The following is a 27,421-nucleotide window of genomic DNA, read 5'->3' as shown; positions in this document are numbered from 1 at the left end:
GACCGGACTTTGGAATTTTTTCAACTTGCTGGAATTTTGTATAACCCAACAAGCTCGGAGGAGAATGGCGATAGTGACTATGACAGTGTTGAGGGAGATGTTGTGGATTGCGATTTTGAATAGAGGTAAGTTTGGCAACGGTGTGGGTCCTAGAGTGTTGTACGAATAGTTATACCAATTGCATGGAGCGTTCATTTGCCTGTGAGAAAATGGCGTCATCAATAGTGTCGATTACATGTTTGTTCCACGATTCATTGACGGTAAGGATAGGTTACGTTAGTTAGAATAATCTGCAATTTGTTTGAAATTCGGTGTACTTACTAATTTTGGTCTGGTAATCATGAATGTGCAGTTGAAATTTGGCACTTATTTGGGGGCAGGTGAATCCGGAAAATTTCTAACATGCCTTTAAAAGGGACTCTATAGAGAAAGCCGGGAAGCCGGAGCGGAGCGGAGCAGAGGCGAGGCTGCGGCAGCGTTAGGTCAATTATCCCAAGGGCGGAGCCCGGAACCGGTGGGAAATTTGGGACTCAAAAATTTCAAACGGCAATATCTGACCTTCAGTTGGCTATAAATTGGTAATTAGCTCTTTCCGCGCTTCAGATTTATGTTGTTCAGAATTAGCATCACATAATGTTAAAAAAAAAAAAAAAAAAGGTCGAGGGTGTAGAAATAAGAACTTCATTTCGATTATTTTGCTATTTCCACGTGTGAGTGCCAAATTTTCTCCGCAGATTCGTGAATAGGGGGCCAAAATTAATGAGTATGCCGAATTTCCAACAAAATGGAGAAATTCCCGGTATTGTAAAATCGCTCCTAACATATTTTGTGCCACCCTCTGTGGTCTGGTTTTTAGTTTAGCATGATATGCCAAAAATTCTGGATAACTGATTGATATGTTGTGTCCCACCATGTATTTGACCTAATCAATGTTAATCTCATCGATTCGGTGTGATGTAGAAAAGTGACATGAAATAAGCATACAAATATGGGCATGATCTTGCTTTATGGGTTTAAAAACTGTAGCATATTTTAAATTTCATTATGTAACTCCCTCCCATTGTAAAAATTAACTCCACTCTGTGGTCAGATACACTATGCAGTTTAAAATTGGATACACAGAAATGCACCTCCTCAAGGAATTCAACCTTGGAAACTGATTAGAAAACAGCATTACCATCCTGGAAGCCTCAGAATCAAAGAGTTAGTCAAACATTTTAGAACAGAATATATAAATTCATTTAGATTAATCATTTGAAAGGTGTGATACCTTTGTTATCAGTTCTTTAAGCATGTTAACAGATGTTAATTATGTATTTTTTAATAAATAAAAAAGATATTGAATAGTTTATGGTTTAGTCAAGTAAAAAATACAAATTTAATGTTCAGATACATTACTACCAGGAAGAAATCGTATTTCATTTTTGAAGTATATATTTTTCAGCATAACCAATAAAACTCAGTTTTACCTGTCTTTTTTTTAGGAAGGGGGTGTTATCTAAAAAAAACAACCTGAAACCTTTGGCTTTCTCAAAAAAAAAAAAATGCACATTGTCAACCTGATGAAATTCTCCCTGAAGAATGTCTAGTTATCTGTTTGTCCTGGAAAAAATGTTCAAAATATTTGTGTATGTGTGTTACGCAAAGCTTGCATCTAGAACATGTCAAATGAAGTGAGGGCTAAAATGGAATCATGTAGGTGAGACGTTTCATAAGGTGAATGAGTTAACAAAAAGCATCAAATATGATGGGCAACATTCTTGTGCATGGTAATAAATGCATAATTAGGACAGGATAAAGAAAGTTACTTTAAGTTGGCTGCATCTAAACTTCATAATACTGTTCCCATTGTGTACTATTGCTCTTAGCATGTTAAACGACGACAACAAAAAATATAAGTAGCAATAATGATTCTGCACTGCTTTGTTTGCACAGAAACTGTACAAGGGAGAGAGAAATGAAAACCTTAAAAGTCCGACACACTCTAAACAGCTCAAATTTACATGAGGTATCAACTGTTATTCACGAAATGACATCAAGGCTGCAATACTGATCAAGTGAGCTTCACAACATCATTTTTGTCAATTTAAAGTTGACGCCTCCTGCATACACATGCACCAAAAAAAGAGCAGTGGTTTCTTGCACTCCAGAAGCCTAAAACTTATAGAACTTCTACAGCAAATGAAAATTCAATGTCTCTATGCATGCTAACCATGCCAGCAAGTTTACAAATAGAAGAGGAAGTTCGAAAATGGCCTCAGTCTGCATGTAGATGGATGGAAGCACCTTAGTGGTAGCTTATAAGTAGACCTCGGATTTTAGGTTTTTACCCTATTTTCTCCTTTGCAGGTAAATAAGAAATAACAAGTTATATCGGCATTTCATTAAAAAACAAAACAACTGACCAAGTTTTATAGTACCTAAAATAACCTATTTTGCTTGTTAGAACCTATTTTAGGTTTAAGTGCCTAAATTAAACCTTTTGTTAGGTTTTACAGGATTTTTATACCTCTCAGAGGTATTTACTTTGTTTGGTGGCAAAATAATTCAATGACTGGCGTATTTGAAACATGTTTTCTGTCGATTTCCCTCCCTCCAAGTATATGATGTTTATCAAAGATTTAAACAAAACAAAAATGTCTGACGTCACTGTTACCTGCAGACTGTGGCGGCGAAAAGGGACAGTTCTCCCCTACTTTTTACCCCTGCACTATACTCTTAATGATAAGCCTTGCCTACTAAGATAAAGTAAACTGATTCATGGTGGTCACTAGGACCATGATAAAATTCAAGTATAATTCCTGGTTTTCAAGGTGAACTTTCCAAAACTTCAAGGACACAAGCAGATGTTTTCTCTATTCCAACCTTACGTATTGCTGATTCTCACCCTCCCTTCCATACACAAAAATATTGACAATATAAAGGGTTTGTATGATTCCAATGTAACAAAAAATTTACCTAATCAACTTCAAGATATATTATTTTGTAATAACCTTCCGTGTGTCAGATAGATTGTTCTGTAAAAGACACTAACAAAGTAAACGGATTGAGAAAATTTTGTTTTATTTTTTGTGTAGCTTTCTTTTTCATCCTCAAAAAAATGAATGAAATAAAAGCTAAACTGAGAGAAACTTGCCTCAGGGCATTTATAAACGTGTTTAAATTTAATGGGATATGGATTAATAAAAGTTGCAATTTTTCACATCTACGGAGAAAAAAATGGAATAGAGAAAAAATCTGCTTGTACCTTATTTCACATCTTGCCAAAATTCATGAATAATTTCCACAGCCAATAATTCACACATAATTTCCGGTGCCAATAATTCACGTGTAATTCCCAGAATTCAAGGAATTCCAAGTGAGTAGCCACCCTGATATTGTGCAGCCAATTATACATACGTAATTCATTTTTCACATCAACAAGTAACTTTTTCTAACAGTACAAGTGAAGTATTATAATAATTCGTAGATAATTTTGAAAATGATATAAAGAAATGAAAATTTGTTTAGAAAATTAATATTTGGTTATTACGGTTCTTGTGAAATTTTGTTTTTAACGATTGTATCTAATCAGTATTTTTCAGGAATTTTGTATCAAATTAAGTCTTTTTGCAACCTATTTCAGGATTTTTCGAGCCTAATTTAAGGTTTTTTGAACCTAATTTAAAGTCTTTAGAACCTATTTTCAGATTTTTAGAGCCTAGTTTAGGAACCTAAAAGCACACTTTTTAGAACCTAAAAATCCGAGGTCTACTTATGAGTGACTGCACATAGATTCCCAATATTTTTCTTCTTGAGATATAGAGGCACTAACTCAAGACTTGAGAATACGTATGTGGATCAGCAAGAGGTCTATCCTAAATTGAAGAAAACTTGTGCAATCCAACATGCAGAAACCTACTACTTAAAAACAAAACAAAATTAAGGTTTTTCATCTGACACTCCCTCGAATAAAATTTATTTCATTCACTGGAGGACAAAGTGTCAGAACAAGACAACACCCTGTACTTGTCATTTTTCAACATACCTTTGCTGTAAACCATCCTGTACTTCTCGCTGTTGTAAAACACGTTGGTTGTTTCCAGGACAGCTTTCAGGGCCCGAGCCAGGAGGATGATCCACATAATTATCGAAGTCTTGAGAGTCATCTGATAGAAAAATTACATCCTCCTCTTCTTCGTGAGCAACTTCAGAGGAAACATTATGTGAATTCTCACTTAACTGCACATCTACTGTGTCTGTAACACTGGTTTGTTCCACAGGAGAAGCTCTCTCATTGGAAATACTGGAATTATTGACATTCTCCTCCAGTCCAGTGCTGCGAGGGCTTTCGATAGCTTCTTTGATCTCCGAAATGTTCACTGCACTATCTAAACTATTATCCACGTTTTTATTCAACTCACTACTATCATCACACACAATTGCACTGGAAACTAAATCTTTTCTTTCTGTATCGTCTGCTGTTGACAAAACTTCAGTTTTGACAACAATGTCGCAGCTTTCACTGTTGTCAGATGTACTGGGAGCCACTGTTTTATCTGGGGACTTTGATCTTACATGATTATTGTCACTACTATTCCTATATTGGCTGCATGACGCATTGCTGGCTAGTTCAGACTGATTACCATCATTTTTCCTTGTATCTGATACCTTACAACTAGCACTCTGAAAGTCACACGCATTCTCAGCATCATTTTCATCCACTCTTTCAACTTTAATCCACACTCCTTCCACACTGGCATTCTTCTCAGACTTGGAAGCTGGTGAAGATCTTCTCGATTCTTCTCCTTCCACTCTTCTTTCTGACAATTCTGCTTTAGGATTCTGTAATAGAAAGAAATCACCATGCAACTATGCACTGAAGCTTACCGTTCATTTAAAAAAAAAAAATCCTGGTTTTTGTAGCATTTTAAATAACTGTCCAGATCACACTATAATTAATATACAGAATGTTTCAAAACTCACGCAACCCAAACTTTGATGGCTTATAACGTGAAAACTGTAAGAGATATTTTCACCAGATTTCCTGCATTATAAAGCCTCATCCATTGAGATATTTTTCAATACTTACCATTATATAAGTTTACTCTTACAGAAAATTCATACTTAACATTATATAAGTTTACTCTATACAGAAAAATATATCAATTAATAAATGGCCGAAGACAGTGATACGATTTTTCAGAATGCCACTTTTGGATGAGAAAATATGTAAGAAATTATCAAAGAGCCATAATTAGATGTGTGATGACTGATAATTGATTTATTAGCATCCATTCAACTTTTACAACAGTTTGGAATTGTCACATGTCATGTTAATCTGTCATTTCAACCCATATTGGTCAGGTACAGCATTTTATGGATTTGGGACTGGAGATTATATGAGTTACGTGAAAAAGTGCCATAGCAGGGGGGATATCACCTTACCTGGCAACACTAACAGGTCAAAATTTAGTCAAAAGATGCAAGCAATATGGACAAAAATATTTGCCATACATTTACATGAAAAATCATAAATCGTAAATTCACCAGAAATTTGACTTTTAACTGTAAAGTTTTCTGCATTTTGCAAATCTGTCAATGCATCCCACCTTCTGTGACGGAATGGTTAGAACAGCTCTATACAACACCAGACATAGGTCATCTTTCTGAGTGTCCCTTCATCAATTTCATCATATGATCACTCATCTTCATTGCAATTAGCCAAAAATTGGAATCAAATTTATTATCTGAGAATTGAGGGAGAAACTTTGGTGAATTCTAGCTATATGTTCATACTATGATTGATTGACTGATTTGGTGTTTAAGTCCACTTTATGCACAGTAAGGCTAATCGGGACTGGACCTACAGTTTAAAGTGGGATCTGAACCACTATGTGCCTCAACCAGGTATCAAACCCGGGACCCCTTGATTACAAGGCGATGACGCTACCACTGTGCCATTGGGGAGGCCCGTTTATACTACGAGATGGAATTATCATTTCGATTGGTGGCAACTACAGGGCCAAGTTGGATATATCTGATTTCCAAAATTTGTAGAAATTTTGCATATTTTTACGGGCTTTTTTTTTTCTTCAAAATTTGGTATGAGTGACATGCTGTCACAGAGCGGTCTTTTTGTCATGATTGCCTGTAAATTTCAAGGCATTGGCATCTGTATGCCCAATACCAGGCCACGATTTAAATAACAGTGCAGACCTCAGCTTGAAAAATAAACTTTTTTAAAAGCATTTTTAAAGAAAACTAAAAATATCTGGATTATTTCATTATTCAAGTTATAAAAATCATATGCTTATTAATGATGACGTGTTAAATGACATCACATGGTGCAGACTGTAGTAGTGTCGAGGTGTGGATAATGAGAATTCAGCATAGCCAGGGTAGAGAAGCATCCACTCAGAAGTCACATTTTGGTTTATGATTTCTCATGTAAATGTATGACCAATATTTAGGTATATGTGGCCTGCATCCGTTGACAAAATTTCGACCTCCTATTCTTGTCAAGTGTCCCTAAAATAGAGTTCCCCGATATTTCAGAAAAAAATACGGGACACGAATTTTTCAAGGCTACGACACACAATAAGCCCTTCTAATGGAACGCATTAAAGCTTGACTATTGATTATATCTTCTATGAAAAAATAGGGTAAGGAAACTTGAATTTATGGATTGATTGATTGATTTATTTTACTTCGCTTCTTGTACCACATTTGGCTAATTTGTGAAGATGGGGATGAGTGATGATGTAATGAAACTGATGAATGAACACTCACAAACATCCATGCCCAGGCTGGGATTCGAACCCGGGACCCCTGGCAATGTAGCGTGATGTGCTAACTACTCCGCCACGGGGGTCGGCTTGTATTTGTGGAGCTTTTCACACTAAATGATGTTAACTTTTAATTTTTTAATGCAATTTTCAAGTATTATCACTCATTGTCACTGGTTCATCACTGATTCGTAAGTTCACACTTTCTTTTCAGCATTTTCAGTTGAAAAACAAAAGTCTAGGAACAGAAACTGCAGAGAACTTCAACAACCAGTCTTACTCATGTCTTACGTTAGAATGGATAACTAAAAGAATTATCTAATTGCCTGAGGAGTTTCATTGTATGCACAGAACACCAAGTCAGTGGAGTTTAGTCGCCCTCATAATTAGATTCTCTGCAATGCTTCTAAGAGTGTCTTATTAAACACGTAGCTTACCACAGGGGGTTAAACTTCTCCAGTACGGGTGAAAATAGAAAATAGTATGGCCAGGTTGACTCAACGATTCCTATTGTTGAAATACGGGACAAAAAGCTGCCCCGATGACTTTTGTCGGGACAAGGGGATGCCTTAACAAAAAATGTGAATAAATTATTTTATTCAATATCCCATGTTTGTACCTGTCAGGGAGGAAAACAAAAGGAAACGCATCACACTTGAAAATAAAACTGGAAATGACAACATTCTTTCTGATTTAGCAGCATTGAACATAAATGACAAAAATAAAAGAATATTCTTACAGAAAATATTTCCAAAAAAGGAAATAGTTGGGCAAAAATAGAAATGTGTTTTGTTTCCAATGTTTTTACAAAATTCCCTGATGTTTTTAATTCCCAAGTTGATTCCTCTTGCGGTTATTTTTTAAAAGAAAGATTTTCATGATTTCCAGGTCAGTTGGAGCCCTGCTAAAAGCAATATACACGAGTGTCGTGTTCCAGATTTTCCTAATGCATCTGGAGTGAAAACACTGAATCAGAAAGTAGGTACAACTTACTACACTTATTTGAAAAAGAATGAAAACACCCATATTACCGTATTTACTCATGTATAATGTGCATTTTTTTCCAAAATTTTTGCTCCAAAAACTGTGGTACATATTATGCACGGAATAATTCAGACAACCAAAATTAAAACTACACATGTTTTTACTATGACACTGCATAAACACATCGGCGAGAATTCAAATTACCAGGTTGGATTTCTGTAGTAATAATAATAAAAAAAAGAAACACTATAAAAGTGAAATTTTGCGACGTGGAGAAAAGCAGCACCGTGCTTGCCATTCTGGCAGAATTCGAGCATGCACAAGGTGACTAGACACACACGTTCAAAAAAGAGGACAGAGCATGGCGAAAAAGGAGGACAAAGCTCCAAAAAAGAAGACACCACAAAAAAATCGCAACATATTTGCCATTGTTACTCTTAAACCTAGCTTACCCAAGGGAGGTGGCAAGGGGGAGGGGGCTGTCAGACCCACCACCTCTTCATAAAGACATAAATGTAACGCACATAAAGAGATACCTAGGGATTGAAATTGACCAATGGAGTTCTGGTCTCATGAATATTTGCAACCTTCCCATTCTGTCTCGTCACTGCTGTAATTGGAGATAAAAACAGATAACAGCATGATAATGAAAGTAAAGCATTCTGTTTTGTGCAAATTTCCATTTTGAACCCTACACTGTGTCGGACAGATGGGATGGACAGGGGAATTGTTTTTAGTTCCCTACATTTGGGACAGAAAATGATCAAAATTTCCCGACACTGGAAATCTCGATTTCTACACATCATTTCCCATTGAGTGATTGTTCCTTTTTTTTCCCCCTGGAATAAAAAAAAATATTCCGAGAAGTTTCAGAAACGTACAATGCAGAAAACATCAAGAATTTATCACTTCTTAAAATGTCCATTTGGAATCCTGACTGTTCGGGATCCCGAAAAGTCTGGATTGGGAAGGGGATTTTCTTTTCGTTTAACCTATTTCAAAAACTGAATTAATGTTTTATGTAGTTTAGGTTGGAAAAGGAAATATAATTTTATTGCCGTGAACATTTCTGGCACTCTTTCATCAACAGGGGAAAGTGACCGACTACTTTACACCCTGCCTCATATTTGTTTCTTCCATCCTTAAAACCTTAGTATTGCCTATGTATGATGCTTAAAGGAAATGCAGAGACTGTATAATACAGTCCCATGCGAATTAATTGGAACAAGGTATTTTTATGCATGACAGAGTCTCATACTTGACAATAACTACACACACTATGTATTTTTTATACTTATACCCTAATTCATCAATTACACTATTCAGAAACAATAAATTACATATTCGTAATATATTTCTTAATAGGTAATATGTTCTTGTTTCTCTTATATAATTTGTATTACACGATTTGTCATAGATTCATCATCATGAAACTATAGTCAAGTTTGAGACTATCATGCATAAAAATATCTTGTTTCGATTAATTCGCACGGGACTGTAGTATACTCTCTTATGACACTGATGGTAGATCAGCTCTCAGATACTCAGTGAGCATTGCTCCAATATTTAACGTGCTCCAAGCGACGAAAAACATCCAAGCTTTAGATATAAAATACAAAGGCTGTCCCAGAGAAGGTGAGACTAATTCATGTATAGGAAAACAGCGACCTCCATTGGCTAGCAAATGTACTAGGGTGAAAATTTGGTTCGTTAGCTGCCGATTGAGACCAAAATGAGCGCAATAGGTCAAAAAGTCGTGACTGCGTAGCAGTTAAAAGACAAGCATGTACGTGGACCCCTCCAAGAATCATTAAAATGAAACAAAAAAATTACAAACCACAAAATTTTTATTCAGAATCAGCCATATCGAGTAGATGTACATCTTTTTTCAAAATAGGCACCACTGACAGCTAAGCAAGCATCCATATGCTCCTGCCACTTTGTGAATGTCTTTGAAAATTTGTCGTCAGGTAGCGAACTGAAGAAAACTTGCGCTGCGGTGATCGCTTCTTTGTTCGTCATGAAATGACGACCACGTAAAGCAGCCTTTAAAAGTGGAAATAGCCAAAAGTCGCAGGGTGCAAGGTCCAGGCTGTATGCTGGATGCAGGAAAATTTCTATTTTTCTCTTTGTCACATAATCCTGAAAAGCCAGTGCGATATGCGGGCATGCGTTATCGTGGTGCAATATGAAGGAGTTCTTCAAATGCGGCCTCTTTTTTGCTATGTGCTGGCGCAGAGTCTCAGTGACTCCTTGGTAATACTGTGGCTCTACTCAGTCTGTCTTGATCGGCATATGCCTGTTGAAACATTGCATATGTTGCCGCAGCACTTTTCCCTAAACGCCAACAACATTTTATGGCATGTCGCTGTTCATCTTGAATACTCATCGCGAAAAGCAATGTTATACACAAAAACCTGGAGGGGTAAATGAAACACGTTCCATGTAAATCAACACAGCTGCTCACTAACGTGGTTTCGCAACATGTGACAACTTGCTACGGAAACAGAATAAGTCATCTTACAAGACGCGACTAGTGCCGAAACCATAGGCAGTGTTGCCAAGCCAGGAAAAAATGTGTCTCCCCTTCTCTGCGACAGCCTTTGTAACAAATGATGATCCTTATGCATGGATACATTATCAGTGCAGCACATTCGCTATGGCCGATACTGTATACGTTTTCCAAAAAAGGAGGACATTTAAGGATTTCTAAAAATTTTCCCGGATGCCGGACACCTAAAAAGGAGGATATGTCCAGATACCTTGTTGGGTGAGAAATAATAGGAAATAACTTTCTGAGTGCTGCAAATCCATAACATAATTTTGATTTCACTTTCTTCTACTACAGAATAAACAAAGTGGTTGCAGAAGTGAAAGTCTTGGGATGCTAAACAAGGTGGAGGGAGAGGGGGAGGTGGCATGGGTTGGTGACTCATCGTATTTACAAGATGACATTCTCCTCTTGGTTCACATAGCGACAGGTATTGAAGAGGTATGATGCCATTCGTTCTTGATCAGCATAGCAACAGCATTATGACCTTCAACTAAGATAGCCATTTTTTGAACCTGAATTGTACTACATATTATATATGAGATATAATTGTTTGTTGCTTTTCCTCATCAAAAACCAGGGTGCACATTATACATGCGTAAATATGATATGTGCTTCAGGGTGGCTGGTTTCAAAGGACATCACCACCAAGCGACAGCAATTAACATGTCATTTCTGGAAAACTGCAGATGATAATGCAGATCTTTCTCTTTTTGTTCAATGAAAGCATGACATCCTGAAATGAAAAGCAATATATCTATTTTTATTGTTTCTAACAAAAAAATAATTGAATATGTTGATTTTCCCCCAAAAAAATTATGCGATGTAATACAGAAATGGAGTATTATTTTTCAATCACAGTTTCATGCTGGTATGTTTTACTTTTACATGTAATAATGACAGAAGTGAAGAGATAACTTGTTCACGACATGCAAAAATTAGGAATCCAGTGGGAGATGTCAAATTTCTAAAATTAACCAAAAATTATGATTTTATAAAATTAGTTGTATATTTTCACTTTTCTAAAGTTTTTTATTGAAGAGTGGTCTTGTCCTGTGCTTTCCTGCAAATTTGATCCATCTAGCATTCATAGATGATCCGAATTTATTTGGATTTTTCTGTAAGATCGCAACACTGCTTCTCTTATACATTGTTATTATTTATTTCCCGAAGAAGTACCAACCTATTTACAATACAACTTTGCATGGTTGTAGGAATATACCATTGCTACACTCTACATTTTTCTCATTTACTTTGGTTAGGGTGACCAGACGTCTTCTTTTATCCAGACATGTCCTCCTTTTTTGGAAAGAGTATAGCATCGACCATTGACATGTGCTCCGTAGAGAATGCATCCACACATAATGAACATCATTTAAGGCATATCATTTGGGGTGCATTAAGTATTCGAGCAATGCTCACCTGGCATCTGGGAGCTGAACATGATCACTTTGCAGGACTGAGTCATTAGTATTATTCTAACTCTCTGCTTCACACTCCGAGTGTGTTCCAGACTGCTGGAATACTTGTAGTCTGTGCACCTCCTTTTCAATTGGTTGATTTGGTATATATTTACTTCGCTTTTCTGCCACTTTTGACTAATCATGAGGATGAGAGATGATATAATAATTTCAGAAAGAACACCCATGACCAGGCTGGGATTCAAAACCAGAACCCTTGGCATCATACCACGCTGAGCTAACCACTCTGTCACGGAGGTCTGTCAATTCCTTTTCGAGTATACATAAGCGATACAGAAATGAGTAGTGAGAATTTTTATTATTAGGTAATATTTACTTTTATGAAATAACGAAGCGAAAGTGTAGATTCAACAAAGATCTCGCAAGAATATATTCAGCTTTTAAAGGATGGAAGGAACGAATATGAGGTATAGCAGAAGGTTGCTGTCCCTTTTCCCTGTTGTTCAAACTGTTGAAAGATTGCTAGAAATGCTTGCGGCATCAAAATCATATTTCTTGCCCAAATCTAAACTACCTAAAATTTTAATTTGTTTTTTTGGAAATATGTTAAAGCGAAGCTTACTTGTTACATTTGCATTCATTCACTTGGGGGGATATTTCTATTTAATATTCTAGAATTGGAAAAGGAGGAAAATTCTGTGCTTCAAATTATAGATATTCTAGTTATGAATGTCATGTCAAGTGTTAAAGAATAGATTAAGAGATGGGTTTCTTTCCTTAAAGGTAAGAGGAAATTACTGAAAAATATCATCTGAGAAGTATCTGTGAACCAAGTGTTGGTAAGACTTTTTGTATTGATTACAATATGAGTAATGGCAAATGTGTTGGCATTTTTGCGGTGTCCTCTTTTTATGACTTTGTCCTCCTCTTTCACCATGCTGTCCTCTTTTTTGAATGTACATGTCTGGTCGCCTTAGTATGGTCTATTGTGGTGGCCATAGGGAGATGCCAAATACAAATTTTTGTGTAAAATTTTGACTTTCTTCTTTCTCTTTTTTTAACATTCAACATTGAGAGGCTAAATGTATAAATTTCACATATGCTAGGAGATCTGTCATCCCCTCCACACCAAAAAAAATCATATCTCTATAAGTTAATTAAACTCAACAAATGTTTGCAAAAATTAACTATCTTTCCTAACAGCTTCAACTATTAGTTCTCTTACCACGATTTTTTTCTACATCACAGCAAGTTTGAAAAGCATGCACCTGTAAAGTTCCTGATCAGAGGCTCCCTTCACCTAGAAGTTAATAATTACTGGTGGCACAATTTGTGATGGAAAAACTAGGCCTTGTTCGCATATGTTCAATTCTGGCAATGTAGTTTGGCACATGAAATATTCCATTTAAAGCATAAATGCTAGTTCTTACAGATCACTTGACAGTGTTACCTCAACCAAATTATCACAAGTGTAACAGTATGACACAAATCTTAGCTCTTTAAGAGCTTAATTTTTTTCTCTAACCTAGTAATTATTTCTGTCTATTACAATGAATGAAAACACTCCACAAATCACTCATGGTGGCATCTGCTGTAGGTTATAAGACAAACACATGATTGTTAACCTTGTCGGCATGGTGCGATCTGAGGCGCGAATTAGTGATATGGTCTGGTCCCATTTTATCCAACCCAACAACAATGAGAGTTTTCAGAGAACTGACCAGATGATTAAGAAGTTTTGATGCAAAATATTTGATCACTCACTTACAATCCTGACTTTGCATCTTCCTGCTCCTGAAAGCTTCCATCTCAACAATTCAAAGAAAATTAGGTGTTGTTCATTTACTGCACTATTACTAAAATGTTGAATTTTTCACAAAAAGAGTAAATTATCCAAGACTTTTCCATGGTTTCCACACTAGTAGACACTCTGTGGATTGAAGATGAACTTTAAATTATATTATTAACTTCAAAAATCTTAATGCAATGTGTATATAAAATACCTACCTTCTCAATTGTTATAGGAACCATATGCACGTTTCCATTCATAGATACGGAAACCAGCTGATTTAACATACTTTCCGACTTGTGACAAGTATCCCGAAATTCTTGAAAGCTATCCAACTTATCAACACAAGTTAAACATATGTTCTTAGGGAGATAATCTTCTTCTGTTACCTGTAGTGGAAGAAAATTTTAAATCAGCAAGGAGATATCTACATTATCTATTTGGCATACTGAACAAATTCATATTGTACAAAGTCGCATTCCAGTATTAAGAATTAAAATAGCGCATTCCAATGTTAATAACTGTGTCAAAGCTGGATGCTTCAGCTTGTTTTTTCCATGTAAATATTTGTTGGCTTGGTAGCCAAGGTAAACATCCATTCCTCATCCTTATAATCATGATTAGCCAATAAATGGAGGTAAGTGATGGGGGATAATGTCCAACTACACACCTTTGAAAATTATTTCAAGATGCACAAACCACAAATAACAGATATTTAGCCGTTCATCCAATTTCTCACTTTTAAATTAAATATGATTGTATGCACACACATAAATCCCAAAAGAAACATGGAAATTCAAACATTATGAAGTGTAACACCCCAACCTAACAACCTAAAATTACCCATTAAATCTAACACTCCTAACAAACTAGGCATGTATAAAGGGGGTGAACCTTCCAAATCCGGGAACTTTTCTAACGTTGGAAGCGGCCCCGGCACCCACCCAGCATCGAATAACATGGGTACCTGGGGGAAACCCTGGGGGGTAAAGGTGGTCAGGGGCGTGATGCTGATCACATCACCCCCACTCATGACCGGATCAAGAAAGTGTGGGGCGTTACCCCCACACCCCCTATACGCCTTCATGGTGTGGTGCTAAGCACAGGGGAGCACTTTACTTCTTTTTTTTTACCCTTCCATGTAGTAAACCCAATTGTCAACCTCACTTCCACTTAATACACCTTGGTCTGTATTTTGCAGACTAACGACACTCTGGCATCTGGACCTACGGCCAGTATAATCTCCTTAGGACAGTGTTGTCCTGCATTTTGTCCTGAGCCCCCTTTACAGCCTCAACTTTTAACTGAAGTCAGAATATTTTAGTCTCTGACATTACAATTGACAGGTGCAAAATAGCCCAAGTGCTGACACATCCAAAGTTTTAAATTCAATTCATAACAAAATAGAACAGACTACAACTGAAAAAAAAGAGGAAAAATACACCATCAAGATATAAACATGAATGCTTTGAAAATAAGCATTTCCTGCTATATAGTTGCAGGGGTTAAAAAAGATATTCATGAACATGTCAGTATCAGTGTGATCAGAGTTCCTCCAGTTTGTAGTGTAATTGGAAAAACTTTCACAATTAAAAAAAAATATCATTGTATGTACACACATAAAAACACCCCCATCCAACCACGGTGACCACAAAGAAAGAAAGAAAGAAATGTGGAAATTTTAATAACATTAAACCTAACGCTCATAGCCTAACAAAATGTAAAATTATTCTGAATAACGATGTCATGATGTGGTAAATAGCAACACACAAAACCACGCATTACATTGCTCTAACACATCCTCCCAAGCTAAAAGAAGATATGAAGATAAAGAATGCAAAATTATCCAATTTCTCACAAGTGTACGGAGAGTCAACAGCACTAGATGACAATAAATAAATAAAACACTGACATCTAAAAAGTTAAATTTCAGTTGTTTAAACAATATTTAGATGGTATGGGAATCTTTGAAGCAAAAACAAGTCCTATGCACACGTAGGACTCAAGAGGGCTTAACCAGTGAAAATGTGAGTGCATAGAGAAGAAAATGCAGCTACAGCTACCAGCTGTTTATGGCAGCAGTGTGCACTGTTCTGCACTGTCCACTTACTTTCTCCCCTTCTATACCATTATGTGTGGCCTTGATTCACAGCTCCCCAACACAATGTGTAAGTTCCTTATGTCCAGGTTGCTTCTTGTCACCTTAGTTAAGTGTAATGATGAGAATGAAAGCTGACCTGAAAAAAATGCTGAAGAAACATTGAAGTCCAAGCCACGACCCTAAGCCATGACTTTTGGTGGCAAGTATATGAGTCAACCATTCAACATACTTGGCCACCAAGGTGGCATCAAACATCAATCACAAGTACACATGATAATTTCAGCCTGCTTCATAAAGGAGTATTGAACAAATATTTATGAATGCATAGTCCAAGTAAGATGTTTTACCTTGGTTTTTTTAAGTACCATTATGAATAATTCATGTTAAATCCCTATAAATTCAACATAGTATCAAGAATACGGTGATTTCCTGGTTAGCAGATAGCATACAATATAATGTTACCGTAATCCGTTCAGGCCTCTGTGATGGTGTATTGTTAATGATGTTGACTTGGAATCAAGGGATCTCCGGTTTAACACCCAGTGGAGGAACATTGTGGTTTGGATCGCACTTTAAACTGTAGGTCCAGGCCCAATTAGCCTTTCTGTGCATAGAGCAGGCTTTTAAAAAAAAACTCAAACAAACATAATCCTTTCAATAAATGAAATAAGAGTGTGTTACTGTCTGGCTGCCTTAGCCGAGACCATGGACGAAAGTGCGCACGTGTTCAGTGACTAACCAGGGGTGACAGAGCTTTAGACAGGAAGTGGGTTCCTTGAAAATCATCTGCTGTAGAAACAGCAATGAAGTTTCAACGTAGTAACATCGCTGCCAAAATACATACAGAGATGTTTACGAATTATGTAAGGATTATGTAAGCCAGTCATATACTATATCAGCAAATAGAACATATCAGGAAAGTATTCATATCGTCACATTAGTAGATAGACTTGTTTGTAAACCAGTAGCTTTATTTTAGATCATTAAATTAAATTGATCTTATTAGTAAATATTATAATTAGCACAAATGTACACAACATTAATCAGGGTAGTATTTAATAATAATAATATTGTTGTATATAGCATTAAGTATAAATGTAGTAACTGAATGGCTTGTGACATTTTTTTCTAGCAAAACGAGGGTGTCTTGTAGAATGTGCAACAGGGGCCACAATGTCCCAATTTTCCTCATTCCACTTCGAAACGGTTTGTTGCGAATTGTAAGAGCCATCACAAACACAACACAGAAAGCGGTAATAAACACAACAAGCGAAATATCACAGGGTAGTTTGGAGAGTGCTTCTCCCTGCTTCCCCTCTCGCATTTGGAATCGTCCTTTCCAGGTAGTTTAGTATTCGCCGGACTGTACCTCTTTAGGAACTGCAGTCGTCTAGCAGGTAGGAGACCCAGGTTCGATTCTCAGAGTAGGTGATCTAAGGTCAGAATTTTCCCGGCCTTGTCCCTGCAGAAAGCCACTCTGGGGTTCACCCAGCCTCAAAACAATGAGTACCTGGGGGCAACACTTGGGGGGGGGATAAAGGCAGTCAGACCATGGTCGCAACACCTCCAAAATGCCTGAGATCAAGAATGTGTTGGGCCCTACCCCCACATCCCCTAAATGTGCCTTCATGGCAAGGTGCTATATGCACATGGAACTTTGCCTTTACCTTACCTCTTTAGGGCAGACCTTCAATTACACAATTCCTAGGTCCTTTGACTAATGCAGAAGAAAGCAGAACTCATATCAAAATACTTCATTAATCACTGTACCTGTATTCTGTATACAAAATACTAAAAGGTTAATGAATACGAGAAAGTCAAGTGTGTGCAAAAACTAATGAACAATACAATTGGTATTTAATAAAATATCCCTTCGTTTTCAACTTGCCATGTATTCAGATAGTTAAAGAGATCTGGAAATATACCACACGCAAATTAACTAGGGTCTTAAAGACAGAGGCGCAACCACAAATTTTGTCTGGGGAGGCAAGTACCAGGATAAACGTACCAATAATAATAACAACAAAAAAAAACAATAATAATGACATTATTATTATTACTACTAGTAGTGGTAGTATCAAAGACGTGATTATCCTCAAATTACGCAAAAAGGGGGTAGAAGTCAGTGCTAAGGCTTTTGTTTGGAACAAACTATTTGAAATATTTTTTCAACACCATAAATTTCATGTTAGCTAATAATGGAAAAAAGCAAACAAACTGTATTTATTTTTGTACATATAACATGTATCTTTCATGTACAACATATGTTTTACACATATGCAACATGGAACGACACAAAATAAGAACATACATATGCAACATACTAATACTAAATTGTGTATGCATTAAAAGTTTATTCAATACATATATATAGAACACATATTATTTAAATATCTTACATTACAGAAAATATTTATATTGTGCGCAAAGCAAGCAAGAAAATTTTTAGATCCAATTTTTGCAATTGAAAACAATATTGATTTAATAGGGTGCAAATAATTTCACTGGATGCCATGCCATTCTCTCTTTTACAACTTTTTCATTTAGAACGTTCGGGGTCCAGGGCCGACTCCCACCGCCGCCCCCTAGCTACGGCTATGAACTTGACAAGACTGAGAAAAGCAGGTATTGCGAGCGAAGTGAGCCCTCCAGTAGTCCGGTGTTGAGCGAGTGGGGAGCGTGAAAGGGAAAACAAGTTACTGCATGTTGGTGTCAGAGACCTTGACACAAGGTAAACATGCGATATGTATCTTGTTTCGTAACTTTTTTTACAACACTAATTTCCATTTTAATATATGTACATACCTACATATTTTGTGCAATAAACATAGGTTTTTGTTATTAAAATGCATTTTTTTTAAATGAACCTCCACTAATCCGGCAGTCCTCTGGTGTGATATCTGCCGGATTACTGTAATTTGAAATTGAAGGGAGCAATTGCTAATCTGTATCCCCTTGCAGGTGCCCTTCGCCATCAACGTTAACCCTCCCAGTGGCAGCGCCACTGCTTAAAGCTCATGTTCTGGGTCAGAGATATTCCTTATGCTTCCCTTGTGATTTTCAGGAGCATTCATGCTTGGTGTAATTAAATTAGAAAGGCATAGAAGCAATGCTGAGTAAAAATTACAAAATGGTTGACAGCAGTGAGTCAAGATTTAAGTTGAACATGGCGACACCACTTGCATTGACAGCCTGCAGTATCCAAGGTTTAACGGATATTGCTGTAGCGACAAACATCCAGTGTTGCAACGTTTAACACACATCTTTACTCCATTGAATAGAAATCTGTATAAAATCAGTTTCACAACGTGAATTGACAATGATAAGGGTTTTATAAACAGCTGGAAAGAGCTTTGAAACAAGACCAAGATCATATTTGTAGGACTAGCCAATACTACAAAAAAATTGATAACAGCCTTTTTGGTTGATTTAGAAGATCCGAAAATTAAAAATTGTGTTTAAAACCTTCCTACCTGCACTGTATTTAAATTTAATCATGCTCAAACATCAATTTATTACTTATGGAATTTCAAAGAGAGCCGTCATTTGTAAATCACCAAGAAAGAGGGATTTTATTTTGTTCCCCACAATGATAAAAAATCGAAAGCATAATAGTAAAAATTTTGATTACCATTGGAGTCTGAACTAGAGTATCCACAATTTTTAATGAGATAATAAGCCTGACTTGCCTAACCTAACTACGAAACCCAGTGGTGAAGCATGGTGTCGCTGGAAGGGTAGGCACAGGACGAAGTAAGAGGGGACTGAATGTTTTTAGAGGCAGCAATTTTTTATACGTTAATATACGAAAAATATAGACTCTGTGTAATCATCACATAGAAAATAAAAAGATACCATATTGCTGAATCTCATCGACTGCTGTTCAAAAATGTGGGGATAGGGATTGAAAACGATACAAAATGCTCTCACATTGCAATCAAGAAGTAGAAGTTTTGATTCCCCATGGACGCTTCTTGACAGTGGTTCAGATTCTACTTTCGTCTAGTCTTGATGAGCATATATGAAAATAAAAGTGGACATTAAACAACTTTGTTCAATTAAATGGGGATGTTCCGGTCTTGAAAGTCAGAAAACAGCAGCAATAGGACTCGATACAATGACCACGCATCACACAATAAAAAAAAATGCTCTAGCAGGCCCTGGCACTAAGACACTGTTTTTAATTAATTTACACAAGTGATTTTCAGTAAAGGTTATTCTTAGCCCTAAAAGATTGCAAGAGGTAATTTTCGATATTTTAGAAATATAATGATATATTTTTTAAAGCTGGTTGTAAAAATTATTTTTTACTTCAATACAGTCTCGTAAATGTTTCTTGCATTAAAGAAATGGATGTTACATGATTGTTACTTTCTATTTATTTCTTTTTAATGCTGAACCTCCGCGGCAGATTTGTTACCACAGCTTGCTACCACGACAGGGGCCCTGGGTTCGAATCCCCACCTGGTCATCCTCATCCTCGTCTACACAATTAGCCAAAAATGGCAGAAAATCCTAGTAAAATAAACTAAATCTATCAATCAATTATTTCTTTTTAACTCTTTCATTCATTGTAGTTCTTCTTTACCATGCAAAGATTTTTTTTTTAAATTATAATATGATTTATAAAATGATTAAATGCTAAATGGAACACGGGAAACTTTTTGTGTATTACATCGATCAGAAGGTTTTAGAAACATGGATTTTCTCAATACGTTTGCACGTGTACTATGCCCCCTTTTAAAAGTAGCATTTTTTCAGTTACGTTATTAATCATTGAAGAAATGCCTCAATATTTTTCCCCTCCTCAAATTAACACAATAGTCTCCCTCTCTGAATCGGGATTGGTGCGGGACACATCCATCTGCTACCACTTCCCGATAAGCTTTTTCTCAAAAAAGCTGAAAGCACCCAACTTAACACTGGTAACATGCATTATTTGTAGTTAGAATTATAATAATGCCTATGTTGATAGGTTCAGAGGCCAGATTTAGAGCTGTTAGCAACCCTCTTTCGCGATATGTTTGCAGCTGGGTATGCCTCGCACCTGACCCTCTGAATCTTCCATGGAAACGCTGCTTCGACTGTTTCGTCATGGGCTCGTACACGATCAGCACTCTTCAGAAGGAAGAGGCTGGCCTTAACAAGTCCATTACAGGCGAGTGTGCCCCTGAAATTATACTTTCCCGCATGAAGCACACAGTATGCTATGGGAGCAGCTGAGGCACTCTCCAACAGGCCTCGCTGAATGTGCAGATAGAGTTCCAGGCAGGGTTGGAAATTTGCTGTAATTATCGTAAGACCCAAAATTTCAGTTTTCTTTTATTAAACGTAGTTTATTGAAATTGTAAGTAATAAATTAATCTATAATAGACAAATATATCAGGGTAGGCCAGGCCTCCGGGCCTTATGGTGCTTCGCCACTGACATATGACGTAGATGGCAGCTGTAACCAAGACATCAGGAAATGAATGGCTGGTTGTAAGAGAAGAATCATAGGAATATACGGAAGTGCAAAACCATTCTCAAGCAAGCAAGAAGTAAGTAATCGCTATAACTCCAAAGTATGTTGTAACAGACATAAATAGAAGTCGAACCATAAAAAAAAAAGCCTGTGTACCATGGTGAAATCGGAATTAAACAATCAGAACTTGAGCCAATAGTCTTTTCTCAATTCTCTAATGAAGGGCTTAAGTTAACAGATTTGGAGCAATATCCAACTTTTTAATAAAATTAAAACATTTCAGTAACATTATAAAACTTGATATGTGTAACCTTAGCATTACTTTAAACTTAGTGTATTAGAGCAATTTTCTCATCATGTCTGAGAGCAACATTCTAAACAAAACACCACAAGCTTCCACTGGTTATTGCAGGGTGTTAGTCCTATATTTCGAAATTTTTTAATGGATCAGGTGTCCTCTTTCTATTAGAAATTTCAAGTCAAAGGGTAGTTATACGACTCCACCTATTCAGTAACATTAGTACACATGCCAACTGTGTTATTATATATTTATTTATCCAATGAAGCGCAATTTTTTTGGTACATCAAAAGTTAAATTTTGGATGCAAAATATACAGCAAATGAACCTCCGGAGACCCACGATTATTGTGCACCATACTCCTGAGGAGGAGGGGAGGGAAAGAGTAGAACATACAGGGCCGTTGACCCACTGTACACCTCGAGAATTACGTTGATTTTTTCTTAAAATCGACAGATTTCAACATTTTACGTAATATAAAAGTGGTTCCAGCATTAGGAAACCACAAATAACAGAGATATTTGATCGCAAAGTATGACCCGCGTAAGCACAACTATCGCTCATTTTTCCCGTAAAAAAATCCCAAACAGCAACAAAACTAACACTCCTGACATTACTACGACCCAAATTTAAACTATGTTTGCCTAACCTAACCTTACCATGCATGGTTCGTGGGGCTATCCGTGAATGGTTTGTGGGCTACCTGTGCATGACGTGAGCGCCAAATTTTTAACTGCAGATTCGTGATTATGAGGCCTAAATTACAATGTTTTACGTAATATAATAGTGGTTCCAGCTTTAGGAAACCAAAAATAACGGAGATATTTGATCACAAAGTATGGCCCATGGAAGGAAAAGAAACTCCTATTCCGGACAACTTTCACTCCTTTATCCCGTAAAAAAAATCCCAAATAGCACCAAACTAACACTCCCGGCGTAACAAGAAATCATCAAAACATGTACAACGATAAAGCGTAATTACTATCATCTTGACCTAATTATTCAAGATAAATGACATACACACCTGGAAAGCATAACGTTAGCAATCCGTTGTTGCACGGGTGAAATGTGTGAAGTGGCAGACGAATCACAGTCAACTCACCACGAGCGCATGCCCTGTAGATAACGGATCTCACTTATCGCACAACACTTAAGCAACCTTCTGTCCTGATGTCAGGTGAGAATGCTTTTTAATTTTTGGCTAAATGCCTTATATTCATGCTAATATTACCTAACCTAACCTCATAGGCATTCCTCGTCTGACGTCTGAACGAGAGATTGCCATAGTGTTACGATAAGCAAGAACCCCATCAGAACATGAAGATGGCAATGATGAAAATGATGTCTTAAAAGTACCACCAAAAAAACTCTCATTACTCCACTATAATAGTATATCTCCTAAAGCTAAAAACAACATAATCTTCATGACACAAAAATCATCACCTACCGAGCATGCTTCCTTATGGCCCAAGCTGAACAGATCGAGGGGAATAGGATACAGCAGGCAGAACAGTTCCGAATGTTTTATGATATTTTTTTCAAATTCTCTTAACAGGAAGACTAATTGGTACAATTATAGTAGAATATTGGCAATCATTGTCACACGAAATTTGAACCCTCCTTAAAGTAATGAGCACTGTTTGGATTTCGAAAAAAAATTGTATATGTAAAAAAAAAAACTTAGAAATTACCTTATGCAAGCATGCGTGCTTCCTATGGATAATGTATTTTCCGTTGACAAGCAACTGTAAGTATTGTAAACTAGTGGGAATTAATGTAGAAGTAAATCGGAACCTTAGTAGAATGCATTTAGGGACTTTATTTTAATGTTAAGAGAACCAAACCTGGCCTGGCTCGGGTACCCTTTTCTACACCCTCGATTTTTCGCACATTTAAAATATTCTCGTTACGAAAATTAGTTCTTCATAAGAAACGATGTTTCTAAATAGCGCGGAAAGTATTTTTTTTTAGATCTACTTGCTAGGAAACTTACGTTTTTCAATATTTAGATTCCTTATGTAACGTCGAAACGGTTTTGCAGAGATTTCATCATGGCGCATCTTGGATTCATGTCACAGGCGCACGTCTGAACATTTTCTTTTTCTTCTTATCTTTGACTTGTGCAATGGGATAATTTGCAATTTCTTCTTGTTATGAATGACTTGTGCAATGGGATAATTTGCGCTTTCAATATATTATTTATGTAATTTATTGGCGTATTGGATATTTGAGACATTGCAATTGTTTTGTGCGACTTTAGACATTGGAATTGATTTGTGTGACATTGAATTAATACAAAAGGACTAAATATGAGATTGACACACGTTCAACGGATGAAGGACATAGAGGGCTTTGTTCGACGAGACATACGGGACATTGTACTTGACTTACAGGGAGATGGTCTGCTGCCTCACGAACCATTGGCGCTAGGCCCACGAACCATTGGCGCTAGCCCCACGAACCATTGGCGCTAGCCCCACGAACCATTGACGCTAGCCCCACGAACCATTGGCGCTAGCCCCACGAACCATTGATGCTAGCCCCACGAACCATTGACGCTAGCCCCATGAACCATTGGCGCTAGCCCCACGAACCATTGGCGCTAGCACCACGAACCATTGGCGCTAGCCCCACGAACCATTGGCGCTAGCCCCACGAACCATTGACGCTAGCCCCACGAACCATTGGCGCTAGCCCTACGAACCATTGGCGCTAGCCCCACGAACCATTGGCGTGGACTTACAGGGAGATGGTCTGCTGCCTCACAAACCATTGGCGCTAGGCCCACGAACCATTGGCGCTAGGCCCACGAACCATTGGCGCTAGCCTCACGAACCATTGGCGCTAGCCCCACGAACCATTGATGCTAGCCCCACGAACCATTGACGCTAGCCCCACGAACCATTGACGCTAGCCCCACGAACCATTGGCGCTAGCCCCACGAACCATTGGCGCTAGCCCCACGAACCATTGGCGCTAGCCCCACGAACCATTGGCGCTAGCCCCACGAACCATTGACGCTAGCCCCACGAACCATTGGCGCTAGCCCCACGAACCATTGGCGCGTGGATAGGTTAGTTCAGTTAGGTTGAGATCGATAGTTAAAATTTGGTGTCGTGTTAGTATCACGATCTAGAAATTGGAAATAATTGCGAACCATTTCAAACGACAAAATTTCAACTTTAAACGGCTGTACAGTCGTAAATACTTCTTTCCGCGCTCCAATTTTTTTTTATTCACAAATAGGATCACATAACCTTCATAATGAAAGAAAAAAAATTTGAAAATTCGAGGGTGTAGAATAGGGTACCCGACCCCCTGGCCTGCCTAAACTAACCACAAAAAACCACAAAAGCAAATATTAACCAAAATGGTATAATTTAACAATACAGGGAATTTCTCCTATTTGTTTGAAATTTCGGATACTTACTAATTTGGGTCTCCTAATCACGAATCTGCACTTAAAATTTGGCGCTCACGTATAGAAATTCCTGAATTATGTGGAATTAACACCGGTATGATTGTCAATACACTCCTGTGGTAGCCATGTTTGATGTTGACAAGTGAGGTTCGGTATTCGTTGCATACTTGTTGCTGTGTCTACAGCGTTGCCGCATTGTTACTTTCTCATTTGGGGATCATTGATCGTAGCAGAATGGAGGCGGAAAGCAGTGAAAAGATCGTCAATGTTGTTCAATTATTGAAATGGAGTACGGAAGATGATGAATGTGGATTGATAAAGAAATTAATGGGTTTTGGGGAGCTCGGAGGAGAATGGCGATAGTGACGATGACAGTGTGGAGGGAGAAGATGATGTTGATTGCGGCTTCCAATAGAGGTAAGTTTGGCAACGGTGCGGTTCTTAGAGTGTTGTACGAATAGTTATACCAATTGCATGTAATCTGTGAATTGCATGGAGCGTTCATTTGCATGTGAGAAAATGGTGTCTTGAAAAGTGTGGATTACATGTTTCTTCCACGATTCATTGACGGTAAGGATAGGTTACGTTACTTAGAATAACTGAAATATATGCAATTTGTTTGAAATTCGGTGTACTTACTAATTTTGGTCTGGTAATCATGACTGTGCAGTTGAAATTTGGGTACTTGTTTACTATCCTTCGGAGAGATTTCGTACATAACCCCACGAACCATTTCCGGTAAGGTTAGGTTAGGTAGGGCAACGCAATGGTTACAATAGTTAAATTGGTTTCGAAAAAAATATTCGTAGCCCCACGCACCATTGGCGCTAGCCCCACGGACCATTGGCGCTAGCCCCACGCACCATTGGCACGTGGTTAGGTTAGGCTAGGTTAGGAAACATAGTTAAATTTTGCAAGTTTGACACGTGAGCGCCAAATTTTAACTGCAGATTCGTGATTAGGGGGCCAAAATTAGTGAGTATGCCGAATTTCAAAGAAAATGGAGAAATTCCCGGTATTGTAAAATCGCTCCAAATTGCATGCGTAGCATGATGAAATCACAATAAAACAAAAGGAACTTGGGCCTCATTTATTTCCATGTCGTTTATCACGTAAAATTCTACATAATCACGACCACGAAAGTGCACATTCACTCATATAGTCCCATGAATAAATTAAATATTATATTTGATGGTGATTAACAAACCAGAAAATACATTTTTACATCGGAATGAGGCAGAAAGAAACGAGGTTATGGAGAAAAAAAAGTGAAAGAGAAAAGTTGGTTTACTTACGATTAAAGAAAGACAACTTAGAACTTTTTGAAGGATATTTTTCTTGTGGCTCTCGTCACAAAACATGTGAAGTTTCCTTTTGTCATTCACTAGTGTCTTTAAGCAAAATCGACATAATGTACTTAAATTATCAAAGTTGCTGCGTCCACCCTCCATGGCACACTGAGTCGTATTTTCTTCCGATGAAAATATTTTCCACTTGTGAGAAACTTTTACTTTTGACTACATTCTTTCTCGAAATCACAGATTATGCCGTAAGTTATTAATAACCAAACCATATCGTTGGTATACAAAGGTTACTTTTAGCAGAATATGACTTTCTTTTCAGCCTACATCCCATTGACAAGCATTCAACACAAATCCCCACAAAAAACACAATACGCTCGAAAAACAAAATTTGTTTATTTTTATACTGTTGCCAGAACACATAACATTACATCCACTAAATAGGTGACAAAATAATTTTCAAGACGGCTTTTCTGTTTGAAATGTCTTGATCTAATTCGAGAATTCCACTGCAATTTTATTTTACATTGAAAGAGTAATTTCCGTGCACGAATTGATGTGGATGTTTCTCTTGCCCCTCCCCAAAACACGTATTTCTTTCTGCCGTGTGAACTCGCTCTGGCATCATCTTGGAACCACGAGCAAAACAACTTGCTCAGACCCTCGACTCCTGTGCACCGTACCCCCGCGAGTAGGGAAGGGGGAGAGTGGACCATGCTTCCTTATGGCCCGAGGTGGAGGGAAGAAGGGAAAGCTGAGCGGGGACTTTTCGTCAAAAGGTTTTTTTTTTCCTTGTGGTCGATCTATAAGAGAAACTCTGCTGTCTTTGACCCCCGGTTTTGGCATCCAATCGTGTATACGTGTTAGATAACGGAAATGTAACTCGGCAATGAGATCTTCGTTAGCGGGGAACACGTGGACGCTTCGCCCAAAAATCTGGGAAAATATATATTTACAAAATATTGGTGGGGTATGCGGTCATGATTCTCTGGATTAATTGTTCTTAAAGTAAAATAGAATCGTACAAAACAGTGTCATATTTCCTTACATTATCGATGTGACTTTTACTTTAGTACAAACATTCACAGTTGATACGCCTTGTTTATTTTGGCCAAATGTAATAGTTTATTTGTTTTCTGTTAATTTCACAGACATCTGTTTGATTTATTTGTTAGTTTCAATACTGTTGTTTGTGTTGATTTAAATTTGTAATTTTTGCTGTATATTTGTTATGCGCAATATCGGAAGCGGAAGTCATTTCCGGTTTATAAACATTTGTAGAACTGTCTAATCTTTTATTGATTCCGTTGCCGGAACGACAGTG

General features: G+C 37.4%; 1 protein-coding gene across 2 annotated transcripts in view; it reads right to left on the bottom strand.

The window, feature by feature from the left end:
* The window catches only part of LOC145992035 (uncharacterized), a 79,769-nt gene extending 53,319 nt beyond the window's left edge, over positions 1-26,450 (bottom strand). The window contains exons 1-3 of one of the 2 annotated variants that reach the window (XM_083128152.1): positions 26,092-26,450; positions 13,731-13,901; positions 4,028-4,824 (exon numbers count right to left, since the gene is read on the bottom strand). In XM_083128152.1, the coding sequence (XP_082984278.1) occupies positions 4,028-4,824; positions 13,731-13,901; positions 26,092-26,247 (1,124 nt within the window). In that variant the 5' untranslated portion in view covers positions 26,248-26,450. The remainder of the gene's footprint in view (positions 1-4,027; positions 4,825-13,730; positions 13,902-26,091) is intronic. The other variant, XM_083128153.1, reaches the window with a different exon arrangement.
* Between the last annotated feature and the right edge of the window lie 971 nt (positions 26,451-27,421).

This window comes from Lepisma saccharinum, chromosome 9, assembly GCF_977018435.1.
Source record: "Lepisma saccharinum chromosome 9, izLepSacc3.1, whole genome shotgun sequence".
In the NCBI taxonomy this organism is placed as follows: Eukaryota; Metazoa; Arthropoda; class Insecta; order Zygentoma; family Lepismatidae; genus Lepisma; species Lepisma saccharinum.
Note: the sequence above shows the minus strand (reverse complement) of the source record. Positions and strands in the feature narration are given on the sequence as shown.